Source organism: Carcharodon carcharias, chromosome 1 (assembly GCF_017639515.1).
Source record: "Carcharodon carcharias isolate sCarCar2 chromosome 1, sCarCar2.pri, whole genome shotgun sequence".
Taxonomy (NCBI): domain Eukaryota; kingdom Metazoa; phylum Chordata; class Chondrichthyes; order Lamniformes; family Lamnidae; genus Carcharodon; species Carcharodon carcharias.
Window position 1 is genome coordinate 21,270,369 of NC_054467.1, and position 27,154 is coordinate 21,297,522.

Consider the following 27,154-nt stretch of genomic DNA (forward strand, 5'->3'; position numbering starts at 1 on the left):
GCCTTTATGTACCAGCAACAACCAAAATCCTTTGAGTTTTTGTTAGTTGAGCTTCTGAATCCATTAATTCTCTTCTAGAAAACTATTCCTTTCCTTTACTTAGATGATAAGTTATATAGTTGTCTAACCTTTAAAAATAGCCTCAACTGAGTTTTTGAAACCAGCAGGATTCCCAACAACAACATTCATTTACATATCATCTTTAATGTAGTACAACATCCCAAGGTGCTTCGCAGTAATGTTATCAAACTAAATTTGACACCCAGCCACATATGGAGATTTAGGATTGATAACCAAAGGATAGCTTGTAAGGAGTAGCTGAAAGAAGGAGACGGATGTAGGCAGGGAATTCCAGAGCTTAGGGCCTAGACAGCCAAAGACATGGTCAACAAAGGAGAAATGATTAAAATCAGGAATACATAAGTGGCCAGAATTTGAGGAGTGCAGAAATTTCAGAGGATTATAGGGCTGGAGGGAGTAATAGATACTGGGAAAAGTGAGACTGAGGAGGGATTTGAAAACAAGGATAATCATTTTTATATTGAGGTGTTGCTGGACCGAGACCCAATATAGAGAGTGCCATGGTGATGGGTGAATGGGACATGTGTGAGATAGGATACAAGCAGCAGAGTTTTGAAAAAACTCACGTTTATGGAGGATGTACGATAAATGGCCGTTCAGAAATAGTCATGTCCGGAGTTAACAAAGCCATGGATGAGCGTTTCAGTAGCAGATGACCTGAGGCCTGGGCAAAACCGGGCGATGCTACAGAAGTAAAGTAGGCGGTCTTGGTGACGGAGTGAATGTGTGTTCGGAAGTTCAGCTTGGGGTCAAATACAGTACCAAAGCTGGGAGTAGTCTGATTCGGTCTCTGTCATTTACTAGGGAGCAGAATGGAGCTGATGGCTACTGAACAGAAATTGTGGTGGTGACCAGCTTTGACCTTCCTCATAGTTAGTTGGAGGAAATCTTGGCTCATCCAATACCCGATGTCAAACAAGCAGTGTGACAACTTAGAGATGATGGAGGGCTTGGAAAAGTGGAGGTGAGATAAAATGGGTGTCATTGATGTACATTTGGAACTTGACATTGTGTATTTGTTGATCCAGCAAATCAATGGTGGGTGTAGCTGCTGCCTGTTTCAGTGAGCACTGTCCCTGCCTAACCTTCCGGATCAGGCTCATTCGCATGTTGGTGACAATCTAACTGCAATATTTATGGAGAAACCAGATCACCTGTCTCAGACAGCCTAGAGAGAATGAGCCCTGCTGCAGTGTTGCATGGCTGATGGTACCAGCTGAAAACATATGTATAACATTTTCAAAATAATCTCTTGCCCCTCGCCTTGGCTTGGGCTGCCACCGTGGTTTGGATTGTCGCCCTTTACGTGTTTGGCCTTCTGGCTCAATGAGGTTTGACTTACTCCATGAGTGACTTGGGGATAATCACTATTAAGTTTTTCTCAAAACTATTTACACTATTTACATCCAAGACCCCGTGGTAAGTACACTATTCTCTGGACACACACTGTTCTGTGACTTGCTGCCTTGGGGTCTCTTGCTCACCTGACCCTGATGTCATGCTAACATCATCATTGACACCATTGTCTAATTAACATAACCATTAACCCTTTACTCTACAGCTTAGTGCAAACAATAGTGATGCAATGATTGAACTATTGCTACTTAAATTTGAACATCCACCTTACTGCTAAGTACAATATAATATCAGTTTTCCAGTTGCTTCCTAATCACTCTGCCTCCAACTTTGGAACAGGTGAAGATGCTTTTTAAAGCTTTCCAAAGTCTTTCAGAAATTTTACCTCCCATTGTGCTATAACACGTTAGATGTCCCTAGATGCTTGAATTTCATTTACAAACTCAGTTTTCAGTTCCCACCTATCTTGCATTCTTGAATCCAATCAAATCATAACCTGGAGCTATGCTAATGCACTATCCTCAGGAAATTGGATTCAAGCAGAGCATATCCATTTAAGCCAGTCTTAAAATAATGGGGATGACTCTCTTGCTCTTCTTCAAAATAGTACTGTGGGATCATCTATGTCCACCTGATGGAGCAGTTGAGAGATTTCTGCTCCCAGTGTAGTTGTGAATTGGGTGCAAAATGCTGTACTTAGGTTTTTTGCTGGAAAACAATTTCCTTCTGCCTTCTCTGCTCCACACCATTTTCCTGGAGCCTTTTGTTGGGTTGGGGTGGCCTTGCATGCAAAACGCACATGCATCTCTTCCAAGGTCAGGGTCCTCATTGTGAAGATCATGGAATAATTGCATTTTCTCCCACACACTATTTTTGTGTGCTGTTATGGCTTTTGTCGGCCCTAAAAAACTTGCACCTCCTCGGAGAGTTCATGACCATTGAGGGAAGCCTGCTCGGGAGTCAGGAACATACTGAAAGGTAAGTGTAAAATATTTTGACAGCTTCAAATGTCACTGCTAGATGCCATATTATAGGGCAGACTTTTTAGGTTGGTGTGCAGGCACATGCCCAACCTGATCAGATGCAAAATCAAGCGAGATGATGTCGAGCGAGCACCCCGATGCCAACCCATGCTGGCGCAATATTTTGGATGGCGGGTACACTCAAAAGTCAGAGACAGCCCGCCAACAATTAAGAGGCCAGTTAATGCAATTAAAGTTGTAATTGTCTCCAATTTTTCATGTCCATCCAACCTTATGGTCGGCAGACGGGCGAATCAGCCAAACGGACTTTGTATTTTTCATGAAACCTCATCCAAGGCCAGAATGAGGTCTCCATTATTAAATAATAAAAAAATAAAAAGGTATGGACAGAATTTTTATCACGTATATGTTCAGGTGACTGATTATGATGCATGGACACCTTTTTCTGGATTTTAAAAACTTTATTTACTTGTTTTAAAGTCTTCAGCTCCCTGAGCTCTCTGCCTTCAGGGAGCTCTTGTTCAATGTACGCCTGCGCCCCAGCTTACGTCAGCACCCATCCCCCTCTCAACCCCACCCTGGCATCACTGAGCACTTCAGTGCACGCTTCATGCTGGCTGACCGTTAATTGGCCAGCCAGCATAAAATCACGGTTACTGACCGATCGCAGTTGGCGGTCCGTTCCCTAGCCACTCCTGGGCCTGCCAATCACACCCGCATGCTGACCTAAAAATCTTTCCAATAACGTAGATGTCTTTTAATGCAATGATTCATCATAAGAATTGGTCCTGTAAAAGTAAATTGACTCTTATATTGACAAGTATTGTGTCATTGTTATCATGCATTGTAATACTTTTTAAATTGTGAAAAGTGCATTAATGCATTGAAAAATGTTTTAAAAATCCTGTCAGACATGGCTGTCATGTTTTATGCTGTGATTTAAATTGACTGACAGCTCTGGCTGTGTCAAAAAAAAGTTGGTTTTGAAAGTTGAAAAATTTTTCTGCACCTGCTCCATTAATTGACAGGCTCTCTGCTATGAAATGGAAAGGGAGCATCATTCTGTTCTCTCAGTTTCAGGCAATCTAGCTGGAAATTTTTGTTATGACAGCTGTGGCCATTATGAATGCTTGGTTGGGTTTTAAAAGCTAATAATGTCTTCATCTCAGCAAGTGGCCTATTGATCCAAGACAGATTGATTTTTTTAAGAGACTATAATAATAAAATATGCCTTTGATGTGGTTTCTTATTTGTTTACAAACCTAATAAGCACTTGAAGGATTTGGTTTTTTTTGCATTGTAGTAGTTTATTTTTCTTTCCTGCATCAAGGATGGTGTGTTTGAATTCAAAATGTTATTAAATTGTTAGAGGTTTAAATTTTATCCAATGATTTTAGAATAATTGCTATTGCATGACTCCTGAGGACTATATATAGTGCATACTGAGTAAGCAGCTATAGACAATACATGATGGTTATGGAGGTTGCATGGGTGACCTAAGGGGGCCTGGCATGGGATGGGTAGGGCATGAGGTTTAGGTTGCCTTTAAATGATGTTGAGAGCTGGACTGCTTTGTTGGAGAACAGAAATGGCCCTTCTAAACAATCTCCTCTGCACCCACACTCCATAGGCACTCCATTACAGATCTCAAAATGCACTGCAAATCCACACCCTGTGTGAAAAGACCAAAATCCTGGGCAAAGCCACATAAACGTCAGAAGATGCAAAAGTGGGTTTTCTCAAGCACACACAAAATTCAGGGCCGGGGCCTCAGCTTAACACCTCATCTAAAAGACAGCACCTCTGTCAGTACAGCACTCTCATGTCACTGCTGGTTTTTATGCTAAAGTCCTGGAGTGGGACTTGAACTCACAAACTTCTGATTCAGAGGTAAGAATGCTTCCAACCGAGCCACAGCTGATACCTTTGGGTCTGTTAAGCATGTCCATTCCAATTTCCTCGTTGTCCTCTTTGCTGATCACCTCTGAGAAGTCAAATATGATTACAGACCAGCTGCTTATTAAAGGGAGGAAACTGCTTTATTAAAGGGAGGAAACTCCTTTCTGTTTGCAAGAGCTCTGGGAAGCAGTGCAGTTAAATGCATGCCATCAATAATAATGGGCAACATGAAGGCTGTTATTTTGATTGCCTTGTTACTACATGTCAACATCTGTAGGAAATTATCCTTTGAGAAAAGAAAATACGGTTTAGATAAAGTTCGTATTCTTTTGAGCTGCCCAGATGATTGGGAAAGTAAATTACATAAGTGGCTTCAGATCATTCATTTTTCATATTATTGCTTTTATGTCTAGAGGATGTGATCCTTCTGAGCGGATAGTGCCTCAGGTGAAGTCACTCAAAGACTTTACCTAAAATGGCGTCAGCATATCCTTTGTGGCTGAAGCTGTCATACAGGAATTCATATAAAATGATCATTTCTTGTTGACGAATCTCCCAGGTCCCTGCACTGTTGTGAAACAAGCAGATGGAGAATTGTATTTAAAGCATCAATGAGCTCCAGAGCTCATATACCCTGTTCATAAAACCATAAAACCTCCCAGATCCTGTGTTTGTGCAGTTCTTGAAAATCAAATTAGACGGTAACCTACAGCTTGAGAACAAATTGTCCAATCTGTCAAAAAAAAAATTCTCCTATTGCATGCAACTTTTAAGTCAATTTGTTCAACAATTCTTTACAAATTTAACTGCTAACCACTCTGCTGCATTTGATATTGTTGGATGAAATGTTACATTTTCTTCTTTGCACCATTTGTCTTTATAGAGAATTTCCTTTTAAATTAAATTTTTTTTTTGAAGGGCATGTTCACATCACTGATTTCAACGTAGCAACTGTGGTGAAGGATTCTGAGAAAGCCATATCCATGGCTGGGACAAAGCCCTACATGGGTAAGAAGTATGATAATCAATACTTAATTTTTATAAGAAGCAAGCAATAAAGATAATGAATTAGATATAATATCAGAATGGGAAATCCAGGCTTTTAAGGAGATTTGAAAATGATGAAGACTAATAATATCATGAAAAAAAGTATATATATATATATGAAAACCAGCATCTCCCTTAGCTATTGAAAACTCATTAAATAGTTTTCATTAAACTATGATATTGAGCCCAAAACCCTGATTTTATTTTATGGGTGCAGTGTGGATTTTAAATTGCTTTTATTTTAAAGATGGCATTGTAATATGATTTTGTGCTCATTAATTATTAAGGTAAAGAGTACCGGGGAATGGAAAACATTTCGCTATTACATTGTCAGCTCAATTACTCTTGGGTCAGATGTTGAATGGATCAGCTAGAATGTCTTCTAAATTGCATCACAATGTACTTTGACCTCAGATTCAGATGAATAGTCCGTGTCGCAGAAAGGGAGATGGTGGGGAAGGTAGGGGAGGGATTTAGCAGCCAGGAAACCCAGGAGTATGGGTTTCTTGGAGGTCCTGCTGAATTTAACATTAGGCTCTGATTTAGCACTTTTTGCCATGGGGAGAATTTTCTCCCTGTCGGGGCGGGGGTTGTGTGGGAGCAGGTGCGCAGTCGATCGACGCCCCTGATCGGCTGGGCGCTGCCATTTTACGTGAGCGGGCCAATTAAGGCCCGCTCAGCGTGACGTGTGCCCGGAAGCATGAGTGTGAAAGAGCACAGAAACCTCCCTGAGGCACAGAGGTGCCTCAGGGAGATAAGTTTTCAGTTTAAACAGTTTAATAAAGTGTTGAAAATTTTTTTATGATATGTCCCCTCATGTGAATCGGTCACATGAACTGGGACATGTGCATTAATTTTAATAAAAAATTTTTCTGAAAATTTTAAATCATTCATGAAACCTCATCCCGCCCGTGGATGAGGTTCTATGAAAAATGCAAAGGCCGCCTGGGCTCTTAGCCTGCCCCCCCCCCACCCCGCCAACCTTAAGGCTGGGCGGCTGACTGCCTTAATTGCTTTTTAACAGGCTTTTGACAGTTCAGCGGGCACGCAGCCGACCCAGCTGCACCCCCGCCGAACTGAAAATCTAAGTGACACGCGGTGACATCGGGACCGACGTCACCCCACATCATTTAGGCCTCAGCGAGTGGGCTCCGCCCCCCCACTCGCCAAGCTGAAGATTCTGCCCCATGAGTTTCCACAACCAGCCAAATCCCTTTTCCTTTTTTGTAACCGCCATACCCTTCTCTCCCATACCCATCCCATGGGGTTAAAATACTCCCCCAACAAACTAAAGACAGACAGATAAAGGAAAGCTAAAATTCCTTTTGGGTCTCGCTGCTGACTGTCTGTTCTTATCCTGAGGCCACGGTGTTATGCAGTTCCTCCTAGAAGGCAGAAAGCACATCCATCATAAACCAGTGAGGTCCTCCTTTAACCATCAACATAAGACTTTGATAATGTAAACAGGGCTGTTTATTTTAACTATGTGTGGGCCTGAGTGGGGCAGTTGTTGCAGCTTTTCAGGGCAGGTATATATTTCCTTCTGTTATTTGAGATTCCATTTTGGGCCAAAGGAGTCAGAGGACTCCTCTGGCTTCCACAAAAAATGTTTGGGCCTCCTCTGCCCCGGGAATGTTAGGGACTGTTCCTTTGGACCCCTTGCAGTGTCTTCCTGCCACCCAGTATTGCTCTCCTTTATGTTGGCCAACTGCCATGTTCTGCCAGCTTTGGGTGAGAACTGACCAGGAGCAGGTAAGTGAGGCCAAGGAATGGAAATCCAAGTGGCCTCACTGGTGGCACCAGAGTGCTCTTCCATATGCCATGGCTCCCACCTGCCTAATTCCTACTGAAAGTTAAGATTGGAGCTACAGATGCAAGAACAGAGCAGGATAATGATGGAGAAGGGAAGAAAACAACAACAGCTTACAGTTATATAACATCTTTAATGCAATAAAGTTTCACAGGAGCATATAAAACAAAATATTACACTGAGCTATATAAAGAAATATTAGGTCAGGCGACCAAAGCTTGGGCAAAGAGATGGGTTTTAAGGAGCGTCTTAAAGGACAAAAATTAGGTAGTGAGGCAAAGGGAGGGAATTCCAGATCTTAGGCAACTCAGCAGGACCACAAGTATGGAACAATTAAAATGGGGAATGCTCAAGATGCCTGAATTAGATGAATGCAGATACCTCAGAGGGTTGTGAGGCTTGGGGGTGGGTGGTGTGTGGGGAGCAAGGCCATGAAAGGATTTGAAAACAGGGATGGAGAATTTTTAAATCAAGACAGTGCTTGACCAGAAGCCATTGGAGGTCAGGGGTGATGGGTGAACAGGACTTGGTGAGTTAGGACACGGGTAGCAGAGTTTTGGTTGACCTCAGGTTTATGGAGGGTATAATGTGGGAGCCCAGTCAGGAGAGCATTAGAACAAAAAGGCATGGATGAGAGAGAAAGAGTATTCTTGCAAGGAGTGAAGGAGCTTGGAGCTGGGAAGAAGGCCAATAAAACACCTCAAAGAAGGCGGAGAAAGACAACAAAAGAAAGATACAGAAACCAAAATTTAGGGAAAGTATTGTAATGAGTGAAATTGATTTTGTGATTGATTTCTAATTCAGTGGCAGGGTATGTGCACTATATTTGGAATCAGGAATATAACTGTTCCAAATGGAGTTTCACCAATGCAACAAGACATCTGCTATGTATATGTATAGCAAGATCATAAACATTGTTATAAAGATTGAGTTTATCCTTGCGCTACTATTAGGGTATGTTGGCGGGTCTGTTTACTGGTGCCATCAGAAATTTGGTATAACTTGTAAACATAAAGGTGGTTTAAACTGGTTAGAGAGGTGGACTAATCTCCTGTGCCACAGGTGGTCCTAGTGCAGACTTGTAGAATTATCCCTATGGTGTACACATTCAATTCAACACAGAGATGTTAATAACTGTGAAAGTCACAAAGAACAATATTCAGCTGAACTGCTTGGACTACAATCTGATTATTTTACCAGCAGGCTTTTAAATCCAAATTTGTCAGTCTCACTTCGTTTTGAAAGAAGTTATTTGAATGCCATACCTGTAAGTCATATGAATGAAATATAGAGTTGCCTTATTTCCGATTTAAGCGATAATAATATTTAATACAGAAGCAAATGTAAAAAAGCTGAAAATGGATTAGCTCATGGGAAGAATAAAGGTAACCCATAATTCAAGAGGATCTCCACGGCTAGATAATTCATTTCTGATATCTCATCTGTTGATGAATGGTGAAATTCCTGGCATAGTGCCAGAGCCATGTCCCCTATTGTGCCAGCTGGTGTAATTATATGTTCCCTCAACTAGAAACCTACTTCTGCACTGTAAAGATTCTATGAAGTATTTAATACTGAATTACATCGCATTTACTATCTTAGCAAACATCACAGTAGAGATCTATTTAAAAACTGCAAAGTGGTGTAAAACTGCGTAAAATCTTAAATATCTGAATAATATCAGCAATTACAGGAGCCATGCTTAATCTTTTTAGGCAATCATACAATTAAGAATATTAGGGCTTTGCCATTAAAATAAAATGATGGGAAATTGAAATACTGTGATCTAAAAAGGAAAGGCACTCAAATTGCCCTGTGCCCTGCAGCTCATCCACATGCTAAGTGTGCATTAATGTGTAGCAATTTTCTTTGTTAGCATTAATAAGCTTTCACTGACTTTTCCTCATGCTCCTAAAATTCTTCCCACGCAAACGTACAGACCTTATGTTAAGTACTTTTGAGGGGGCTTTTTAAACATCCAAGTAAAGGCAGGCATTCAAATTTTATTATGGTTGTCTTCGGTCTAATTTGTAATAATGATGCTGGTTGTAAAAGTAGCATTGACAGTAATGGCAACAGTGCACACGGGCCCAGTTCAGAGTACAGTAGGAGAAATTGATGGAACAACACATCAGAAAGTCTCATTAAGTTGGACCTGTTGGACAAAAGGAGAAGAAGCCACAAAGGAAAGCAGAAATGGTTCAAGTCGATAAACTTATACGCACTTGTCAAGTTGTGGTTGTATAATTATGCTGTCCTCAAGAGGGCTACAATGGGGAAGAGACCATGGCCCATCACCTTCTGGAATGTGCATTTGCAAAGAACACCTGGAAAAAAATGCAATGGTTTTTGTTGATGTTCATCACAAGTAGCTTGTCATGCCCATTAGAGGCATGTCCTATCCATACCTTTAAAACATGGACTGTGATCGGATTGGAATCTTCTGGAACTTGCTTTCTCTTTTTAAAAAATGGACATTAACAGGTGGTTAAGATGGCTGCTGAAGGTCAGGTGACTTTTTAAACTTCTGCCTCAAGCCTCCAGAAAATTTCTGATCGAATAACCATGGGTTGCAGCCTTCCCCCTTGAATAAACATACTAAGATGAAAATATCTGTAGGACTTACACCTGCTATTGTTTGTTGTTTGCTTAAAACTCAAAATCTTTAGACTCCTTGAAGGAGCTCTGTTTCTCTCTCCACAGATGCTGCCGGACCTGCTGAGTTTTTCCAGTGCTTTTGTTTGAGGTATGTTTATCATGTTCTGCATATGTGGGATGGGAGGGTACTGACAGGTGGGAACAGACCATATTTTACCGCATAACTTACCTGTGATGTCTCCATTGGTATTCATGGAGGATTTCAATTGGAGAACAAAATTAAAGCAGAGGAGAAATTATCACAACATCTCATGAATGCCCAAGTGCGAGCAGAAAAAAAAGCAGAAAATCATTGCACAAATTACCCTAAAATTGTTATTAATATTCTTATATTGCCTTTTTAATTGAACTTCTAGCTGAAGCAGATCCCCAAGCTGCCCTGGAAATGTCCTTGAAATATGGATATGATTACCACTCAGCAGTGTACCAACAGCCTAGCTGGAAAATGACACAAGTGGAATTATGGTATCATTCCCAAATCATTTCAAATTCTTATTGAAGCTTCCAGTCATTTTAGGTTGGCCTTTCCCATGTTCCCAGAACAACCTGAATTGCACAAATGGGGCTCGGATCCACATTATAGGACCACTTCTCCTAGTCCGTATTCTGCACGTAGTGTTCACATGGGGCATAACTGGCACAGCAGCCACCCCCTGGGCTATTTCTGAATTGGCATTTTTATATTTCCGCTTTAATCAAACTCTGTTGGCACTGAAATTTGTATAAAGTCCATGAGATGTTGTATCATAACTGTTAACATACTATTTTTAGCTATTGATTGAACTTGGTTGAAAAGGCTTAACATGAAAAATTGGAGTGGAAGTAGGCCACTCAGCTCTCTGAGCCTGCTCTGCCATTTACGAAGTTCACAGTTTAACCTTGTGAAAGTTATATTTACGGCATTAAAAGACCAACATAAATTATGGATCCTAGAACAAAGAAGTGTCCTTATGTACTATTCCAACCAGTGTATAAGTGACATATCAACTAGATATCCTCAAATGCAATCCACTACTGCAGCCTTAGCAGTTCATAACCTAGATAAATAATCTGGTGAGCCTGACTAAGCAAAATATCTATGTTTGGGTAACTGAGATAGTTTTTCTATTACCATTTTTATTAAACTTTACATCAGTTTCCAAAACAGCCAATGTGCACTAGCAAATTCACACGAAAGCAAATTACAAGGAGCTCACTTGGTAATAATAGATTAAAAAGTCTCATTTTACTCCAAGGCAAGGTCCTCCACCGAGTGTCTATGGGTAAAACATATTCATAGAAATTTTATGCTTGTTACCCAGTGCCCCCTCCGGCGGTCTGTATACATGGACAACAAGTGAAGATGGGATCAGGTGCAGCTATGGCGTTCCCCATCATTGAAAAGACTATTGGCTCTCAATACCACATCTGAGTTAGGACGCAGAGAGCAACTAGCTCCCAAGGAATCATACTCTAGAAATGAGTTGCCAATTGTCTTCAAGTGAAGGGGAGGGTTTTAACTTAGTTGCATTCCCTTGTTAACATGCCTTTTTTCCTCGTAACATTTTAAAATTTTCTGTTTCAAGTATTTACCTGCTTTCCTACTAGAAGTTAATACAGGTTCTGTTCTGGAGCAACAGGCGGAATTCTCCCATCCGGGTCTATGTTTTGTGGTGGGGGCAGGGATGGGAAGTGTTTCCTGTTGCAGGGGCCACTGGAAATTCACACCATATCACGTGACCCTGGCCTCATTAATTATGCAGTTGGGGGGTTTCCTGATGTATCGCGCGGCAGGGCGGGCAGGATGACATGCTCCACACCGTCATATCTGGGTGCCATATTTAAAAGGTGCCCAAAGTGCAACAGAGGCACCACATGCTGATTGAGGTGGCCAGAGGCAACAGGGACCTCTGGCGCCAAAGTTTAGTGACCCCCTCCCTGGGTGTCCTCCTCGACCACTTGGAGGCCAGGAGGGATGTCCTCTTTCCAGCTGATAGGAGGATAAGGCCAAGCAGCGAGATGAACTCTGCATGGGAGCAAATCTCCAGGGCAGTCAGTGCCCAGGGCCTCCAGCAGAGGATGGCACTCCAATGCCACAAGAGGATGAATGACCTCATCCATGCCGCCAGGGTAAGTGAACCCTCAGCTGCCTACACTCACCTCAATGAATGGTACAGGGTACATGGGCCTCAATGGAATGTGATAAGGTCATGACTCATAACCCCACTGCAGTCCATCCACTCTGCAGGTGCGGAGGCCACTGTGGCTCCTTCACCCTTCCATCCAGAGAGCTCACATTCATTCTGGAAGGTGGGGGGCTGGAAAGGGGCTCAGGCGTTGAGGGCACCAGCAAACTCCACAAGTGACATGCCTCTCCGAGCCTTATCCTTATTACCTCCCACTGCTCTGGCGATTGTTGGCCCAGAATCCTTCTGGACAACCTGTTGTGCGTCAATCACATGCCGCACAACCCAGTGACTTATTTGGAAGACTGGAAGCATGAGAAAGATCCTTGAAATTGCTATATACAATTAGATGCTAAATACAATCGCTCTCAGCCCCAGCTTCTCTCTTCTGTCTGTGCAGGAGAAGTTAAGCCACAATCGTCAAGAGAGGGAGAAGACAGGAGGGGGCTGGCCACTCTTGAAAGAAGTCACTGAATTTGGGGAGCCGGCAACCCAGCTGACAACCCAGTGGGACAGGGTCATCAGAAATGGAGAGACTGGTGTTTGGCCTCCATCCTGTAAGGACACATGCATGTCATTGAAACCCCAGGGCCAAGGGTAACTCCATGTTGGAGGCAGCTCACGCAGTCACTTGCTCTCTCCTATCTCACTTACAGATGCCAGCAGGAAGAGGGCAAGGCCCGAGCCACAGGAAGTCTGCCCAGCCCCAACACAAGCCCAGAGAGGGGCAAGGAGATCGCAGATGATCAAAATGTAGCTATCGAGGCATCTCAGCAGGCACCTGCATCCATCACCAGGAGACATAAACCTTGGTGGGTGTTAGTTCTAGCGTAGGAAGGGTCTCACGTTCTGGTGGTCATTGCACAGACACGTGTCCGCAGCAGCAGAAGGCGGCAGGTTCAGGCAAGCTCACTGGCACTTGGAGGACTGCGCTGGGATGAGGCATCTGCAAGATCTGAGTCCAATGAGGGGCCTCTGGAATCGGCCTTCCAACTGATGGTGGGGAGTTGGCAAGAGGCGAGGGAACATTAGGCAGAGATGTTGGAGGCCCTCAACAGGACGGCATGTGAGCCGGAAGGGTCTGTCCACCTGCTGGCTGATGGAGTGGTGCCGACCTGTGCACACACCGAGGTCTCCATGGGGAGGATGGCGGTCTCCATGGAAATCCTAGTCCAGCAAATTTTGCCGGAGATGTATGAACACCTGCACTCCACCACAGTTGCCATGGGTGAGCTTCTGCAGTGGCTACGCGAAGGGTGATGGGGCACCTGGACCTCCCTTCCCTTCAAGGAGTCAGGCAGGGACCTTCAGACACCCAAAGGGAGGAGGAGTGGCAGCTGGGCACCCCTGGGTCCTGCACTCAGGACTCTCAGAGGGTGTCCAGTCCCCCTGAATCCCCTTTGCCTGTGACCCCCTCAACGTCACTCTCACCGCAGAGGGAGCTGCTGCCCCACAGCAGGACAGCTAAAGTAAGTCAGGGCCATCCAGTCCTTGGATCTCCAGAGGACAGCTGTCAAAGTCATCCAAGACAACAGGGCCAACAGGTCAGCAGGCTGCCTCCTCCCCTGCTGCGGATGTCAGAGGAGCACCCAGAAGAAGCAGTAGGAAAGAAAAATTAAGAAGTTCTAAATTGAACGGGTGCATTATTGAATATCGCAGATATCAAACTTCTGTAATCATATTCACTCCCACTTTAATCATGTCTGATGTGGTGTATTTACGATAGTCCTTAAGCCTTTGCGCAATCCCCCAGCCCCTCTTCATCTTCCTGGGAGCACCCTGTCCCCCGGAGTGAGGCATGTGAGGAGTGGCTCGGATTTTGGTAATTGCCAAGGCCCTTGTGAGCCATAAGCAGGAATTCTCCCGTGCACACTGAACACTTGTCCTTCACACTCACATCTATTCCAGGGCCCTAGTATTGTGAAATTACAAACTGGGGTTCCCCTTCAGTTGTCCAGCTGAGGTGACCTGCATCTCCACCCGCCCCCAATGACCCAACTCCCATGCATCATTTCGAGACCTCCACCACGAGGCTCTGCATAGCTGTGACCAGCCCATTGCAGTAGTAACATTCTATCTGCATTCTACTACCTTTTCTCATCCCCCACACCATCTCCCTTGTAACCATTGACTGCCCCCCACTCCCTCCACCGCCCTGAATCAATTTCGACCTCCCCACCATCACCCTTCAAACTTCCTCCATCATCTTCTGTAACATCCAGGTTAATGTAGAGGTCCCCTTCCTTCCCGAGAATCCCACCCCTGTAACTATAGACTTGCCTGCCCTCTTCCTTCCAATCCCCCAAATCCGAGTCACTTTCAGCATCCCCATCAACAACTTTTGGCACCCATTCATGTGAAATTGTCACACCCTCAACCTCCCACCCTTCTGGCTCCCACTGTCCCCTTTAACTCTCACCATCCCCTCCTACCATGATTACCCTCAGTTTGCCCCCCAGGAATCCACCATAGACTCCAATGACCCCTTCCTGTGAACCTCTACACCGTCTCATGCCCCTTCAGACCTCTACACACCTCCCCATGCCCCTTCAGGCTTCAGGCCTGAACAAGACCCCCTACCTGCCTGCAACCCAACACGACCCTTCCCACCCTCCTGCTCTGTACTAGCTGACCTATTGAAAGACCCCACTGATTCTCTCAACCCCCAGCATCCCTATTCTCCCCCAACCCCCTCTAGGCCTGAACCCCCACCTCATTTCTTCATTCCTCCCCTCCCCATCTTTTGCCACACCCCCCTTCCCCAAAGACTCTTGCCGCCCAACAATACCTCCTGTGGCCTTCCACCTGCAGCAGGATGATCCGATTACTTGGGGGAAGTTGTTGGTTGAAGGCCTGATCCCTGGGAGAAGTTGCTGGTTGAAGACCCAAACCTTGGGCGAAGTTGCTGCATCGAGAACAACTACTTCCTGGAAACTGCTACACAGAAAAGATCCACGTGGTTGATTCTCCACCCACCCACTGCTGTATGTGGTGTTCCAGGGTCCGGTGGCTGGAGGCCTCCATCTTCTCCTCACCTCCGCGAGCTGCCCAAGCCCTTATTAAGGTAAGTCCTGACTTTTACACACCACGTTGGTCCAGACATGTCCTGGACCAGCATGATTTCCCACTGGCGTCGCAAATGATCGGGGGTGGGAGGCAATTCTGGTTGGGCCTTCCTCTACGTCCCATTAGAGAGATGAAAATCAGTTCCATGCCAGCCTCTGGTGGGAATTGCGACCCACCATTGTAGGTGGGAGTGGAAGGTCCTGCCATCATTTTACACTAGCGTGAATCCGATTTTTGGACCTCCTGCCGCATTCTCCCTCTGTTTGCCATTAAACCCGCCGAAGGGGGCATGGGGGAATTCTGCCCAACATTTCATATCCTAACAACATTCTGTGTGAATTAAAAACAAGCCAAAATCCTTTAATATACGCACTGGAGTGTTTTATTCAATAACGTACAGCGGAGTCAACTTTACAGACTTGTGGGGCTGGATTTTTACTCGGGCTTTGGAACACTGGCGTTGGGGCCAAATGTAGGTCAGAACCCGCCCTAGCTGGCATCGCAATCTTTCAGTAGGCGGCTCTGAGTTGGCTGCCTCCACACTCGAGGATGGCGGGTGGGGTTCCAATGCTGCAGGCCCCATCGGAGGGCAGGCAGCACTGGAGTCTTGCCAGCCCCATTGGGAGAGATGTGCACTGCCGAAGCAGATCAGGCACTGCAAGGAGCACCTCAACATGGAGGCACCCTTGTTGGTCAACATAGAATAGCTGCACTGAAGACTCTCAAAGCGGGTAGAGACCTTGCGATGGAGGGTAAACCCCTCCGTAGGTTTGGACAGGGCTGTGATTAAGGCCTTTCATCCATATGGCCCCACCAATGGGATATGGATTTTCCAGCTCCGATGACCCCCAGCCTTAAGGAGACCAATGAGCTGGTGGTCTCTGTACACAGTGCGGTGGGAGGGGTGGTGGGGGGTCCTTAATTGAGGGCCTTAATCAGTCTAATTGGCTGCCTGTCTCTAACCCTGCTATCAGCCACACCCTGGGAAAAGCTCCCCAGTGACAAAATGCATCAGGAATGCCTCCATGCATCCTTCCCCCCCATCAATTTCCAAAACCTGCTCCACCCCCCGGAAAAGGCTGCCAAGCAAAACAATAAGAAATGATCCTGGATGGCTGAAAGAGTTTCCTGATATCGAAATGTACAATGGACAACGCTTCAGTCTGGAGAGCTTGGAGGGTTTTGAAATGCTTGAAGTGAGATCATCTAGAACAGAGATCAGTAAGTATTTTCGAAAAATATGTGTCTCTGTGCAGAGCACAAATTTTAACTCCTTTGAATGTTAACAACTGAAACTGCAAAATATGTCTGATTTTTATGATTTGGTGTGGTAGCTTGCTAAGAACAAAGTAAAACATATTTTATATTTGTGACGTAGTTATCCAGGTGGTGCAAGTCAATCTAAAGCTAACAGATTTTTTCAGGTTCTGGACCTTCTGGAATGGAATTGCACAATGAATAATGAATATAATGCACAAGTCCCACAACTGCAAGCAGCAGGAGTGGAATTTCAGGGCTTGGACCATCACATTACCCTGTGCCACCAATACATAGACAAGCACTTAGCATAGAAGCTGCAGCAATAGGGAAAGGAATTGCGTAATAAAAACAAAAAAACTGCGGATGCTGGAAATCCAAAACAAAAACAGAATTACCTGGAAAAACTCAGCAGGTCTGGCAGCGTCGGCGGAGAAGAAAAGAGTCGACGTTTCGAGTCCTCGTGACCCTTCGACAGAACTTGAGCTCGAGTCCGTAGCCCACTTTAAATCACAAAGTGGCAGGTTTGAGGGAGCAGGTGGTTACTGGCAGCATCAGGTGCGTCTTTAAAGCAAGTGTTTGAAGCAGCAACAGGGTATGCTCAGTTTAGAATTCTGTGAAGCTGAGATTAGAAAGTATCCAAAGTTCTTGGTGCAAAATTAGGTAGCCGCCAGAAAGCAGCGTGGGAATCAGAATACACGATTAACCCACGCCGATTGATTCCAATGCAGGTAGCATGCAATTCTGTGACCTCTGCTCATTTAACTGATTGTAGCATTCAGCCCAGCACAAAATGTGCTGTTGAGTGGCCGCAAGCCTCAGCAGGGGTCCCAAGTTCATTCAAGGGTAGCACAAATTACAGCTAGCCTGTGCTTAAAAGCAATCAACACCTCTTAAAGGGCAGGTGCATTCTGGCTGCAGCATGTGCTGGAAGTGGCTGGGGAAAAGTGTCTGTTTGCAAAAAGAGTAACTAGGGAACGACAGTGTGACAGGGTCGGCTCCAAGGCTCTCAGCTGCTGCACTGGAAGCCTTAGTGCAGGAAGTAGAGAGGAGGAGAGATGTCCTCTATCCGTAAGGCAGCCAGGAGGCACTCCAGATAGACAATGTGAAGGCAGTGGGTGCAGATAACCATCATGGTCAATGCATAGCCCCAAGGAACTGGATACAGTGCCTCAACAAGTTTAATGACCTCACACAAATTATCAAGGTCAGTGAATGCATCTTCAATTGCCATATCCAACCAACTGAAACAAATCCGCACACAATGCTCAACACAACACAGCCTACTCACTTACTAATAATCTCTGTCAATCACAACTCATTCCTTACATTCATAGCCTCACCCACCATCATAAATTTAGCACTGCTGAATGCCCCACGCCTACATTTTCTAACTTGCACATACTGCTGGTATTCAACTATGGCAGCCTCATCACCCAAATACAGGACAAGGTAGTCAAGAAAACTTTTTTGAACACACTTCAGAAAATATTTCCCCCTCACTGCCCTTTACACCATAACTATATCAGGATGTTTAAAGTTTCCCGTTATCACTACTGTATAAGTATTGCAACTCTGTAATTTCCATGCAATCTTCTCTATATCATTACCACTATTTGATAGCCTGTAGAATGCATCCCTTAGTGTAATAGCACCTCTATTGTTTCTAAGCCCTAAGCAAATGGATTCGGTCATTGAGCCTTCCAAGCTAGTCTCCTTAATCAATACTGTTATGATCCTTGGCCAGGCCCCGGGATGTGGTGGAGTTTGAGGGGGTTCCAGTTAGGGACCAATAACTTTTGTTTAAAGTAGATAATGTTTGAGGTTCAAGGCACTTACTATGTGAACAAAGCTACAAGATTCCACAGGTTTTGAACAAACAAAAATAAGCTTTATTATGCAAATTCAGAAAGATAACACAATTTACAATATCTATCTTATACTCTAACATTCAGAGTAAGTATGGGGTAAACTGTGGTCGAACACACCACACCACACAATAGATGACAGATGTGACCAAATCCGACTCCATTTCTCAACAACCCACTCAGACATTTGTTATATTGTGAGCCAACCAATCTCAATTAAACTTCAGCTTTCTCACGAGGGTTTCCAATCTCCACATTTGAAGATCTTGCCTTCGAATCCTCTTCAAAAGTCACTCCGACTTGAATGTTTTCTGCAATGGCCCACCCTGCATGGTTATAGTCTTACATTCCTAGATGCTTTCCCCTTGGATCTCTTAGTACATTCAAGATTCACTTTCCATGCACAATCTCAGATCTTCAGCTGTGCCAAGCAGAACACCACTGCTAAAAAGGGGTACCTTTGCCCCAGTAGCATGCAGCATGGAGTCACCAACCTTCTTCAATCTTCAGTGCTTCTCTTGTGTCCATTTCACTTAAAGTCTGCTCGCTGCAGCTCTTTCATGAAATCATAGCCTATTACTCTGCTCCTTTCTTTAACTTCACTTAAGGCAACTAGTTCTGTCCCCTGGCTTTGTTCCTTACCTGGGGCTTCCTTTTGGGACCTCTCCCTGACCCATTCCCTGGCTTGGGACCTTCTCCCTGCCCTCCTCCCATGTCCTGCTCCCTGGGACTCCTACAAGATGATGTCATCGCTTAGGCTACAGAGTGAAAGAGAGTCTAGTAGTTCAGGTGAATAATCAGGTCCCATTCGGACCTTTGTTATAACAAAAGAAACACACCGTTCTGTTTCTTTTCTTCTGCCCAGGCGAGCAGACAAAAGGCTTTTTGAAAATCTCATTCCACGGGCGGATTGAAGGTTTCAACATCAAATAAAAATGAAATAAAATTTTCAAATTTCACTTATAACACATCCCCACTCATGTGACAGAGTCACACGTGGGAAATGTTTTATAACATTTTCCTGATCTTTATTATTTTTTTTGAAAACTCTTCATCTCCCTGAGGCAGCTCTGTGCCTCACAGAGGTTCTCAAGCGTGCGCTTGTGTGCATGCACGAAATTTGTTCTCACCTCGCTCGCCCTCCTCCCCTCGCCCCTCCTCACACAGGCAGCGCTGAGCGCTGCCGCTCGGTTCACGCTGGGCGAGCTTTAATTGGCCCGCCAGCATGAAGTCGCCTTCAGGCCTTGATCACGGGCAGCTGTCAGTTTCCCAACCTACCCCACCAAGCCTGCCCAATAAGGGCTAAATTCTGCCCTATAACTTTTAGTCCTTAGGATTGACATGGAGGCCATGTTTACTCTCAAACAATTAGGTGCTGTTAGGAGAGGGTGTTCATTGAGAAGCTAGCCATCAAAATATGATGCAGCCTCTTTAATAGGCATTAGCAAGAAATATAGATGGCAGGCCGCTACTAACCTGGGTGACAGTTCCTATCATAAGCTCTGCCTCTTTTACCAGGATGACATCTTGCACTAAGTGCTGGCTAAGCCAGCGTTTACCATTCCAAGACCCCATTTTGGCCACCTCCTCAGTGTCTGAAATATTCAGTGAAAATTTAGAAATTTGACCAAAATCAGAAAATATTTCAAAATGGGTTAAGAGGGGAGACAGTTGAGGTTTTAGAATTCTGAAACCACAGAAGCATATCATCTGAAAAGAGTATTATTTCATATCTCTTCAACAAGGATCTGGATGTGAAGTTTAACACTATTTGCGGAAATCAATTTTTCTGCATTCAACCTTGCTCAGTATGTCCTTTGCCCTAATAATTTGCAATAATCAAAGCTGCAAGCCTGAATGGAATAGCAGAATGAGAGCAAATAGTGGTTTTCAAACCTCTTACTAATTTTCAGGGTTATGACAACCCCCTTATTGTGGTTTCAGCATACCGGTGGGATGTGTCCCCCTCTCCGCCTATTCTACTTTTGCAAACCAATGCTGCATTATTTCCTAATGGTCCTTTGTGTTCCTTTGGATGTCAAAATCCCCAAATTTCCAATTTAAGTCATGAAAATGTTTATGGGCCACTCAAGTTCACATCATAAGCATTTAGCTTATATTAGTCATGTGACTTTGCAAGAGCTTGAAATGTGGAAATAAAATGAATGGGAATTCAAAAATAAACAACCAAACAAAGTACAAATTTCTGGTATGCTGCAACCCTGTGAAATTGCCACACATTAATGGTATACGTCGGTAGGATTTTTAGTCATTGATTAAGATTATAAATGGAAGACTATTAAATTCAAATATATAAATTGTCATAACCACTTTAGTGCCTATTTGCCTTACTCACTCTTTCATTACACAGCTAAGAGTTTAATTGAAAATGTTGGAAACGCTCAGCAGCTTTTGCAGCACCTGTGAACAGAGAAATGGAGTTAACAGGCTGGATTTTCAAAGGGCGGTGGGGTCACGACCCAGTGTGAGTGGGAATTAAATATCACGGACTCAGAGATCATCTCAAGATCCTGATGCCTTTGGGACAGTTATGAATTTTCAAAGCCGGGGAGCGGAGGGAGCAGGAAACGGACTCGCTGCCAATTAACAGCCCCGTAAACTCCTTAAGGAGCTTGTTATGAGGCCTTTCAATTCAAGATTGGAATTTTTAAATGTTTTTTTTCCAGCGAGCTGAACCATTTTGTGCACATGTGCACACATCTGTCTGGGTTCGCTCCAGGGCCCCGTTATATTGCTTTGCGTTAGTTTTTAAATTAAATGAGCCTTGACAGGAGTGTTACTCCCACCCTTCTCATCCATGGCTACTTTCCATACGTTCTGCCTCAAGGAGCTGCCTGTTCTAATCGGCAAGGCAGTGGCGGCCCCCAACATGGCAGCTGCCTGCCTTTGCCACTGGTGCCAGGCAGGCAGCTCTCAGTGCCACTGATTGGGCACCGAGCTCACTACCTGGCCATTTTCATTTAAAAATAATGTCGCGAGAGCGAATTGGCTTGGGTGCTGTGTCAAGACCCGGAATTCATCTTGGTGGTGGGTTCCTGACCCGCATTGAAAATCTGATCTGATGTTTCAGGTTGGTGACTCTTCATCAGTCTGTTTAATACTGATCTGCTCCCTCTTTGGGGATGAATTTTGGCAGGGGTCCTTCAACAGGCAGTATACCCAGATTTGCATTTAAAAGGGGCTCCATTTCCCCTTAAAGCATCCCCCAAGATGTTACCCCTTTTGTTCCTCACTGCTTGGCCTCCAAAACACACCCCCCAACCCCTCACCCCTCCCTCCCTAGGCTGCCCGATCATGTAAATTTTGATTTGAGAACATGTAAGTTTTGACTTTATATGTTGACCCATATGTAGAATCAAGAGGAACCAGAGCACCCTTCCCAGTTTCCTAGAATTACAGTGGGTCACTGTGGCTGAGACTGTTGGCCCAAATTGGTACCACAGTGACTGGAGGTGCGACTGGTGCCATCATCTTGCTGCAGATATCAAAATGAGGTCCAAAGCTCAATGTTAGATGAGGCCTGGACCTCTGTTCCTGGTGCACTGTCAGTGCAGGCCAACCATTCTAAGCCCCAAAACAGACCGATTTCCACCCCACGAGATTGGCAGTCCTTTAACCATCATAAATATCCACTTCCTCCACCGCTGGCACACCATGGCTGCAGAAAACATTGCAGCAGGGCCTTGTCAACAGCACCTTCCAAACCCTTGACCTCCACCACCTAAACGGGCAAGAGCAGGATATGCATGGGAGCACCGTCACCTCCAGGTTTCCTCCTACAACCAAGTCACACACCATCCTGACTTGGTTATAGGTCATCATTTCTTCATCATTGCTGGGTCAAACTGCTAGAACACCTTTCATCACATGAACTGCAGTGGGTCACAAATGATGTTCGGCACCACCATCTCAATGACAACTATGGGCGGGCAATAAATGCCGACCTAGCCAGCAATACCCACAATCTGAGAATGAATTTTTTAATAGAATGATGCAATCAGTAAGATGCTGTGATAGATCAGTTGCATACAGATTCTTTTATAAATGTGAAAGTAAATTGATATTCCAGACAAGCAGTCCAAAGCATCTCTTGAGGTCATCGTTTGTAAATGACTCTGTTAGAATGTTAAACCTAACGCACTTGAGCAGTAAAAATCAGCACCAGTTACCATGGCTGCTGCCACATATCATCAGGCATTGTATCTACAGCTTTAGTGATTTACATTTCAAATACCCATCTTAAATGCAAATGCTTTCCTTTTTGAAGGTTCTTGCTTTACAACAACAACTTGTACTTATACCATGCCTTTAATATAATAAAAAGTCAAGGCACGACACAGGAGCGTTATAAAAAAACAGAATATGACACCGTGCCACTTAAGAAGATATTAGGGAAAATGCACAAGAGCTTGTTCAAAAAGCTCAAATTTAAGAAGAATCTTAAAAGGAGGAAAGTGAGATAGGCTGAGGGAGAGGATTTCAGAGATTAGGGTAATGCAGCTGAAGGCATGGTGACCAATGGTGGAGCAATTAAAATCAGTGAGTGCTCAAGAGGCCTGAATTAGAGGAATGGAGATATCTCAGTCATTTGATAGCACAGAATTTGAGGATTGCTTAAAAAAGAGACATGTCAAAACTTTTCGCCTTGCACCCAACAGGACACTTTGCAAGAATAGCAATATAAGGGGAAAACAACAATTTATACTCTATGTAAAGAGAGTGCTGATTGGTTGGCAAGTGGACTCTGATGGGTAGGGGTGTTACCATGGAGAATGCACCAGTGCTGGTGACTGACAGTTAACTGCCAACATTGTTTGAAATGTGAAATTTCAAGTTGCCTGGTTTACTTTGGTTACCCAAAGGTAACTGCAGGAATGGGAAGAGAAGCCATTGCTAGATATGATTAGATAGATGAGAACAGAACCAAATGAGTGCAGAGCCAGCCAGCTAGGCAATGGTGAAAAGTTATTGGAGAAGTTTGGTGTGATCAACTGTGTCAAAGGTTGCAGACTTTGCTGACAATGACTAGGAAGGATATTTTGCCTTTTTTTAGTCATTTCTAACTTTGATAAGAGCTGTTTCAGTTTTGTGGCGGGGGTGGGGGGAGTTCTGACTAAAGGGATTGAAACACGGGGTTCCAGGAAAGATAGGAATGGATTTGGGAAGCAACAATACTTGCGAAGGCTTTGGAGAGGAGAGGGAGGTTTGAGATGGGATGGTAGTTTGCAAGGATGGATAAATCAAAGGCTCTTTTTTTTGAGGAGAGGGGTGTTGATGATATATTTGATGCAGAGAGGGTCAGAACCTGAGGAGAGAGAACCATTAACAATGCCAGCTGACATGGGAACCAGGAAGGGAAGCTAGGTGATCAGTACTTTAGTGGGAATGGGATCAAGGGTGCAGGAAGTGGGTCTCATGAACAAGATTAGTTCAGAGACACCCTGAGGGGAGAAACTAAAGCAAGACACAAGTTCAGGGCTACTAGAGGCAAGAGGGAGCCTTAGAGGAAATTTGGTCTGGTGATTGAGGAAAGTGGCAGAATCAGGTGAGGGTCTCAGCCTTAGTGATGACAAATCCATGAGCTCCTGATACTTGTTATTGGAGGTGAGGGTGCAGGAAACTGGGTAGAGTGGTTTAAAAAGGCGACTTGCAGTAGGGAAAAGAATCAATGGGTCACCTTCGCATTTCAGAATGATTGAGCCAGATCTGGTAGTGAATGGCTAAACCAGTGTCTGCCATATAGTTAAGTTTGCATCTCCTGGTCTTAAGGCATCAGAGGTAAGGGCCATACCAGGGGGTCAGGCCAGGGTGAGAGAAAATATTGCTTTGAATGGGGGCTAGGGCATCAAAGGTGGAGATGAGTGTGTGATTGAGTGGATTGATAGTTGCAGAAATGTTGTGAACATAGGACCAAAGGCAAGACAATTGAGAATTTGAGAGTGCAGTGGTCAGTGAATTGGGGCAAAGTATTTTCCAGGGCAGATACAGAAGGAAGTTAGACTTGGAGAGAGAAGCAGGATGTGGGTGGAGAGTAATACAAGGAAATAATCAGTGATGGCTTTACATGCGATGGATACTATAGGATTAGCAAGGCTATGTGAGATGGTTAAGATTAAACTGATTGCCATGAATATGGGTTGAGGTGTTTATTTGGAGGGCAGTGAACTCAGAGTAGAGAGAACATAATGAATTGTGATGGATTTTGAAATCACGTAGGATGAGAAGTCACTCATTGGAAAGGCTGAGGGAGGAAAGCAACAAAGATAGCTTGTTGAGAAAATTGCCATTTTTTTGGATGGATGGTAGAGAACCAGGATTTTAAATGAGAAGTGAGCAGTCAGATGTTTAAAGGAGGAAGAAGCTTTGTGCTATTTTCTACTAGCATCTGTTTCCTAGATTGTGAAATTGAGTTCTGAATAGGTAAAGAAAGCTACATTCAAGTTGTTTAAATTAAAGATTAGCATTTCTAAAAGTTAACCTTCCTCTACGTGAAACCCCATGTGTTTCTCACTGGCATTTATCTTTTGTCACTTCATCATTAGTGTAAACTCTATAAATCTAGTGAATTTTGATTTAGCTGTGATAATGAGAGCTTCACATTTCTGAAATGGTTCAATAAGCACTTAGACAGTCGGAGGAGATTCTCCACACCAACGTATATTGATCATGGCTAACTTTGTGTGGCTGGAAAATCAGGTGGAAACTGTTTCCTCTGATGTTTCGCTCCAATCCCTGTCTAAATTTCTTCATGCATTTCTGCCCTTCCTGCAATCCACCAGCCAAGTCTCAAGAGATCTCATTTGAACATACTGTAATGAGGACTAGTGGCATTGTAGCTCCGAGCTTCCTATTTTTACACTCACCAAGCTCTTGGTGTGATATAGAGTTATAAGTCACAGTTGTTGCTTGTATCGTCTAAGACAGGTGAAAGTGAAGGGTCTCTGAGATGAAGAATTTCACCTGGGATTTCTCCAGCTGGGAATGACTTTTTTCAGCTATTTCCTTTATGACATTCTGCCTTTACAGACTTGGACTTATAGCTCACTGCTTCTGACAGCATGAGACCACTGATAGATTTTCATTTCTATCCCTCACCCCACCCACTGTAAAGCTTTCTCAGGAGCAGATGGGGCATTCTATATGAGCATACCCAGGTATAACTTAATCATGGAAGAGGACAAAGCACAATGCAGGATTGAACAAAAGAGAATCAAATATCATTTAAGGTGGATACATTCGCCAGATACTATATATATTATATATATATATGTATATGTGTGTACGTCAGGAAGAAGCAACATGGCAGCTCTAATATCCACTGCATGAGGACCTGCAGCCATGCTCCCCTGCCCATATGGTTCTCTCTGTGTCTATGAAGTTAACCATTGTACTCATGGGTATACATGTCAGGAAAGGATTGACAGACTGGCTGTCTACTCTCTTGAAAAAAGAAAGCTGAGGGGTGAGAGGTCTTTAAAATTATGAACAATTCTGATTGGTGAATGTCTCCTCTTGTGGGGAAAAGCACAACTAGAGGTCATCCATGTAAGTTAGTCACCAAGAAATCCAATAAGGAATTGAGAAGAAACTTCTTTACCCAAAGAGTGGCGAGAATGTGGAACTCACTATCACATTGAGTGGTTAAAGCAAATAGTGTAGATACATTTAAGGGGAAACTAGACAAGTGTATATGAGGGAGATGGGATTTGAGAGTTATGATGGTAGATTTAGATGGTAGGAGTCTCAAGTGGAACATAAACACTGGCAGGGATGGGTTAGGCTGAATGGTCTGTTTCAATGCTGTATATCTTTTGTAATCCTGTTATCAGGATCATATTAGGCAGCCTCAGGGGGATCTGTGTAATATCAAACAGGCTGCAGCATGGTCATGAATTCATCAGCTGACAGGCACAGTTTATAGGACAACTGGTGAATTCATCACTTTTGGTATCTCAGGAAGGCAGCAGGGTGAAAGAGCCATCCAGTTTTATGGGGATTCTTGACTTCCCAAAGCCCAGAGCCCAAACATTGAGGGCTTTTAGAGAAAAAAAAACCCTCTCAACTATTATAAAAGGACTTCAAAGGGATTCTCCTCCCTGAATGCACAGATGGCTCTAACAATATGCAAAGGATCCCAATGCTAGATATGCTGGAATTTGTCATGATGCATTCATCTTTCAAAAGTTAGCTCTTCCCAACTTCTTCAGGGTAAGATTGTAAGTCAACAAATGGCATCTAGGTGAAAAAGCTTACCACCTTCTTCCATGGGTAGTAACCTCATCAAGAGTTTCCCAAACAGCAAAATAGGAGTGCTAAAACAAGGCACACACGTCTACAACATTGGTCATCAAGAGGACAATTGGGGTCATAAAAACACACTTTCACTGTCTGTGAGTGGGACTCTGCAGTGTCCTCCAGCTCATGTGTCCCACATAGTTTTGAAATAAAGGTGGAATGGTAATGATAATTGATTCTTTCTTCACAATGAAGAGAGACCACAACAGTAATGAAACAGTCAGCTTGGATTACTGACCCGGATTTCTCATTTTTCACCTTCTAATGGAAACTCCATAAGAACTAGCAGCAAAAGACATAATGAGCAATGCAGTTGCAGCCATATTGTGACAAATCTGAAGCTAAACTGCAATTACAGCTAGAGCCTGAACAGTACTTAATTATTCACTAGTTCTGAACATTCCTGCTTTTCCTGGCCTCCTCAAAGACAAGTTTCTGATTTACCTCCTTCATCCCTCCTGATGGTCAACTTACATCTTCCCTGCTCTGACCCAAGTCAAAATGCAATTGTGGTTCTGTTGCCCATAACAGATCCCCGATTTAGACAAATCCATCCAGGCTGCTGCTTGCTTGAGGCTGGCAACAAAGTCACCTGCTGGTTAAACCACAGACAATAGGGAAGGCACAAATTCTGAATAAGTAACTGCC

At 44.0% G+C, this 27,154-nt stretch overlaps 1 protein-coding gene across 1 annotated transcript in view; it reads left to right on the forward strand.

Annotated features, from left to right (window-relative positions):
• LOC121281003 (serine/threonine-protein kinase 32B-like) overlaps window positions 1-27,154 on the forward strand; it is a 210,488-nt gene that overhangs the window by 161,498 nt on the left and 21,836 nt on the right. Inside the window, exon 4 of the mRNA XM_041193540.1 lies at window positions 5,238-5,327. Coding sequence (XP_041049474.1) covers window positions 5,238-5,327 — 90 coding nt within the window. The remainder of the gene's footprint in view (window positions 1-5,237; window positions 5,328-27,154) is intronic.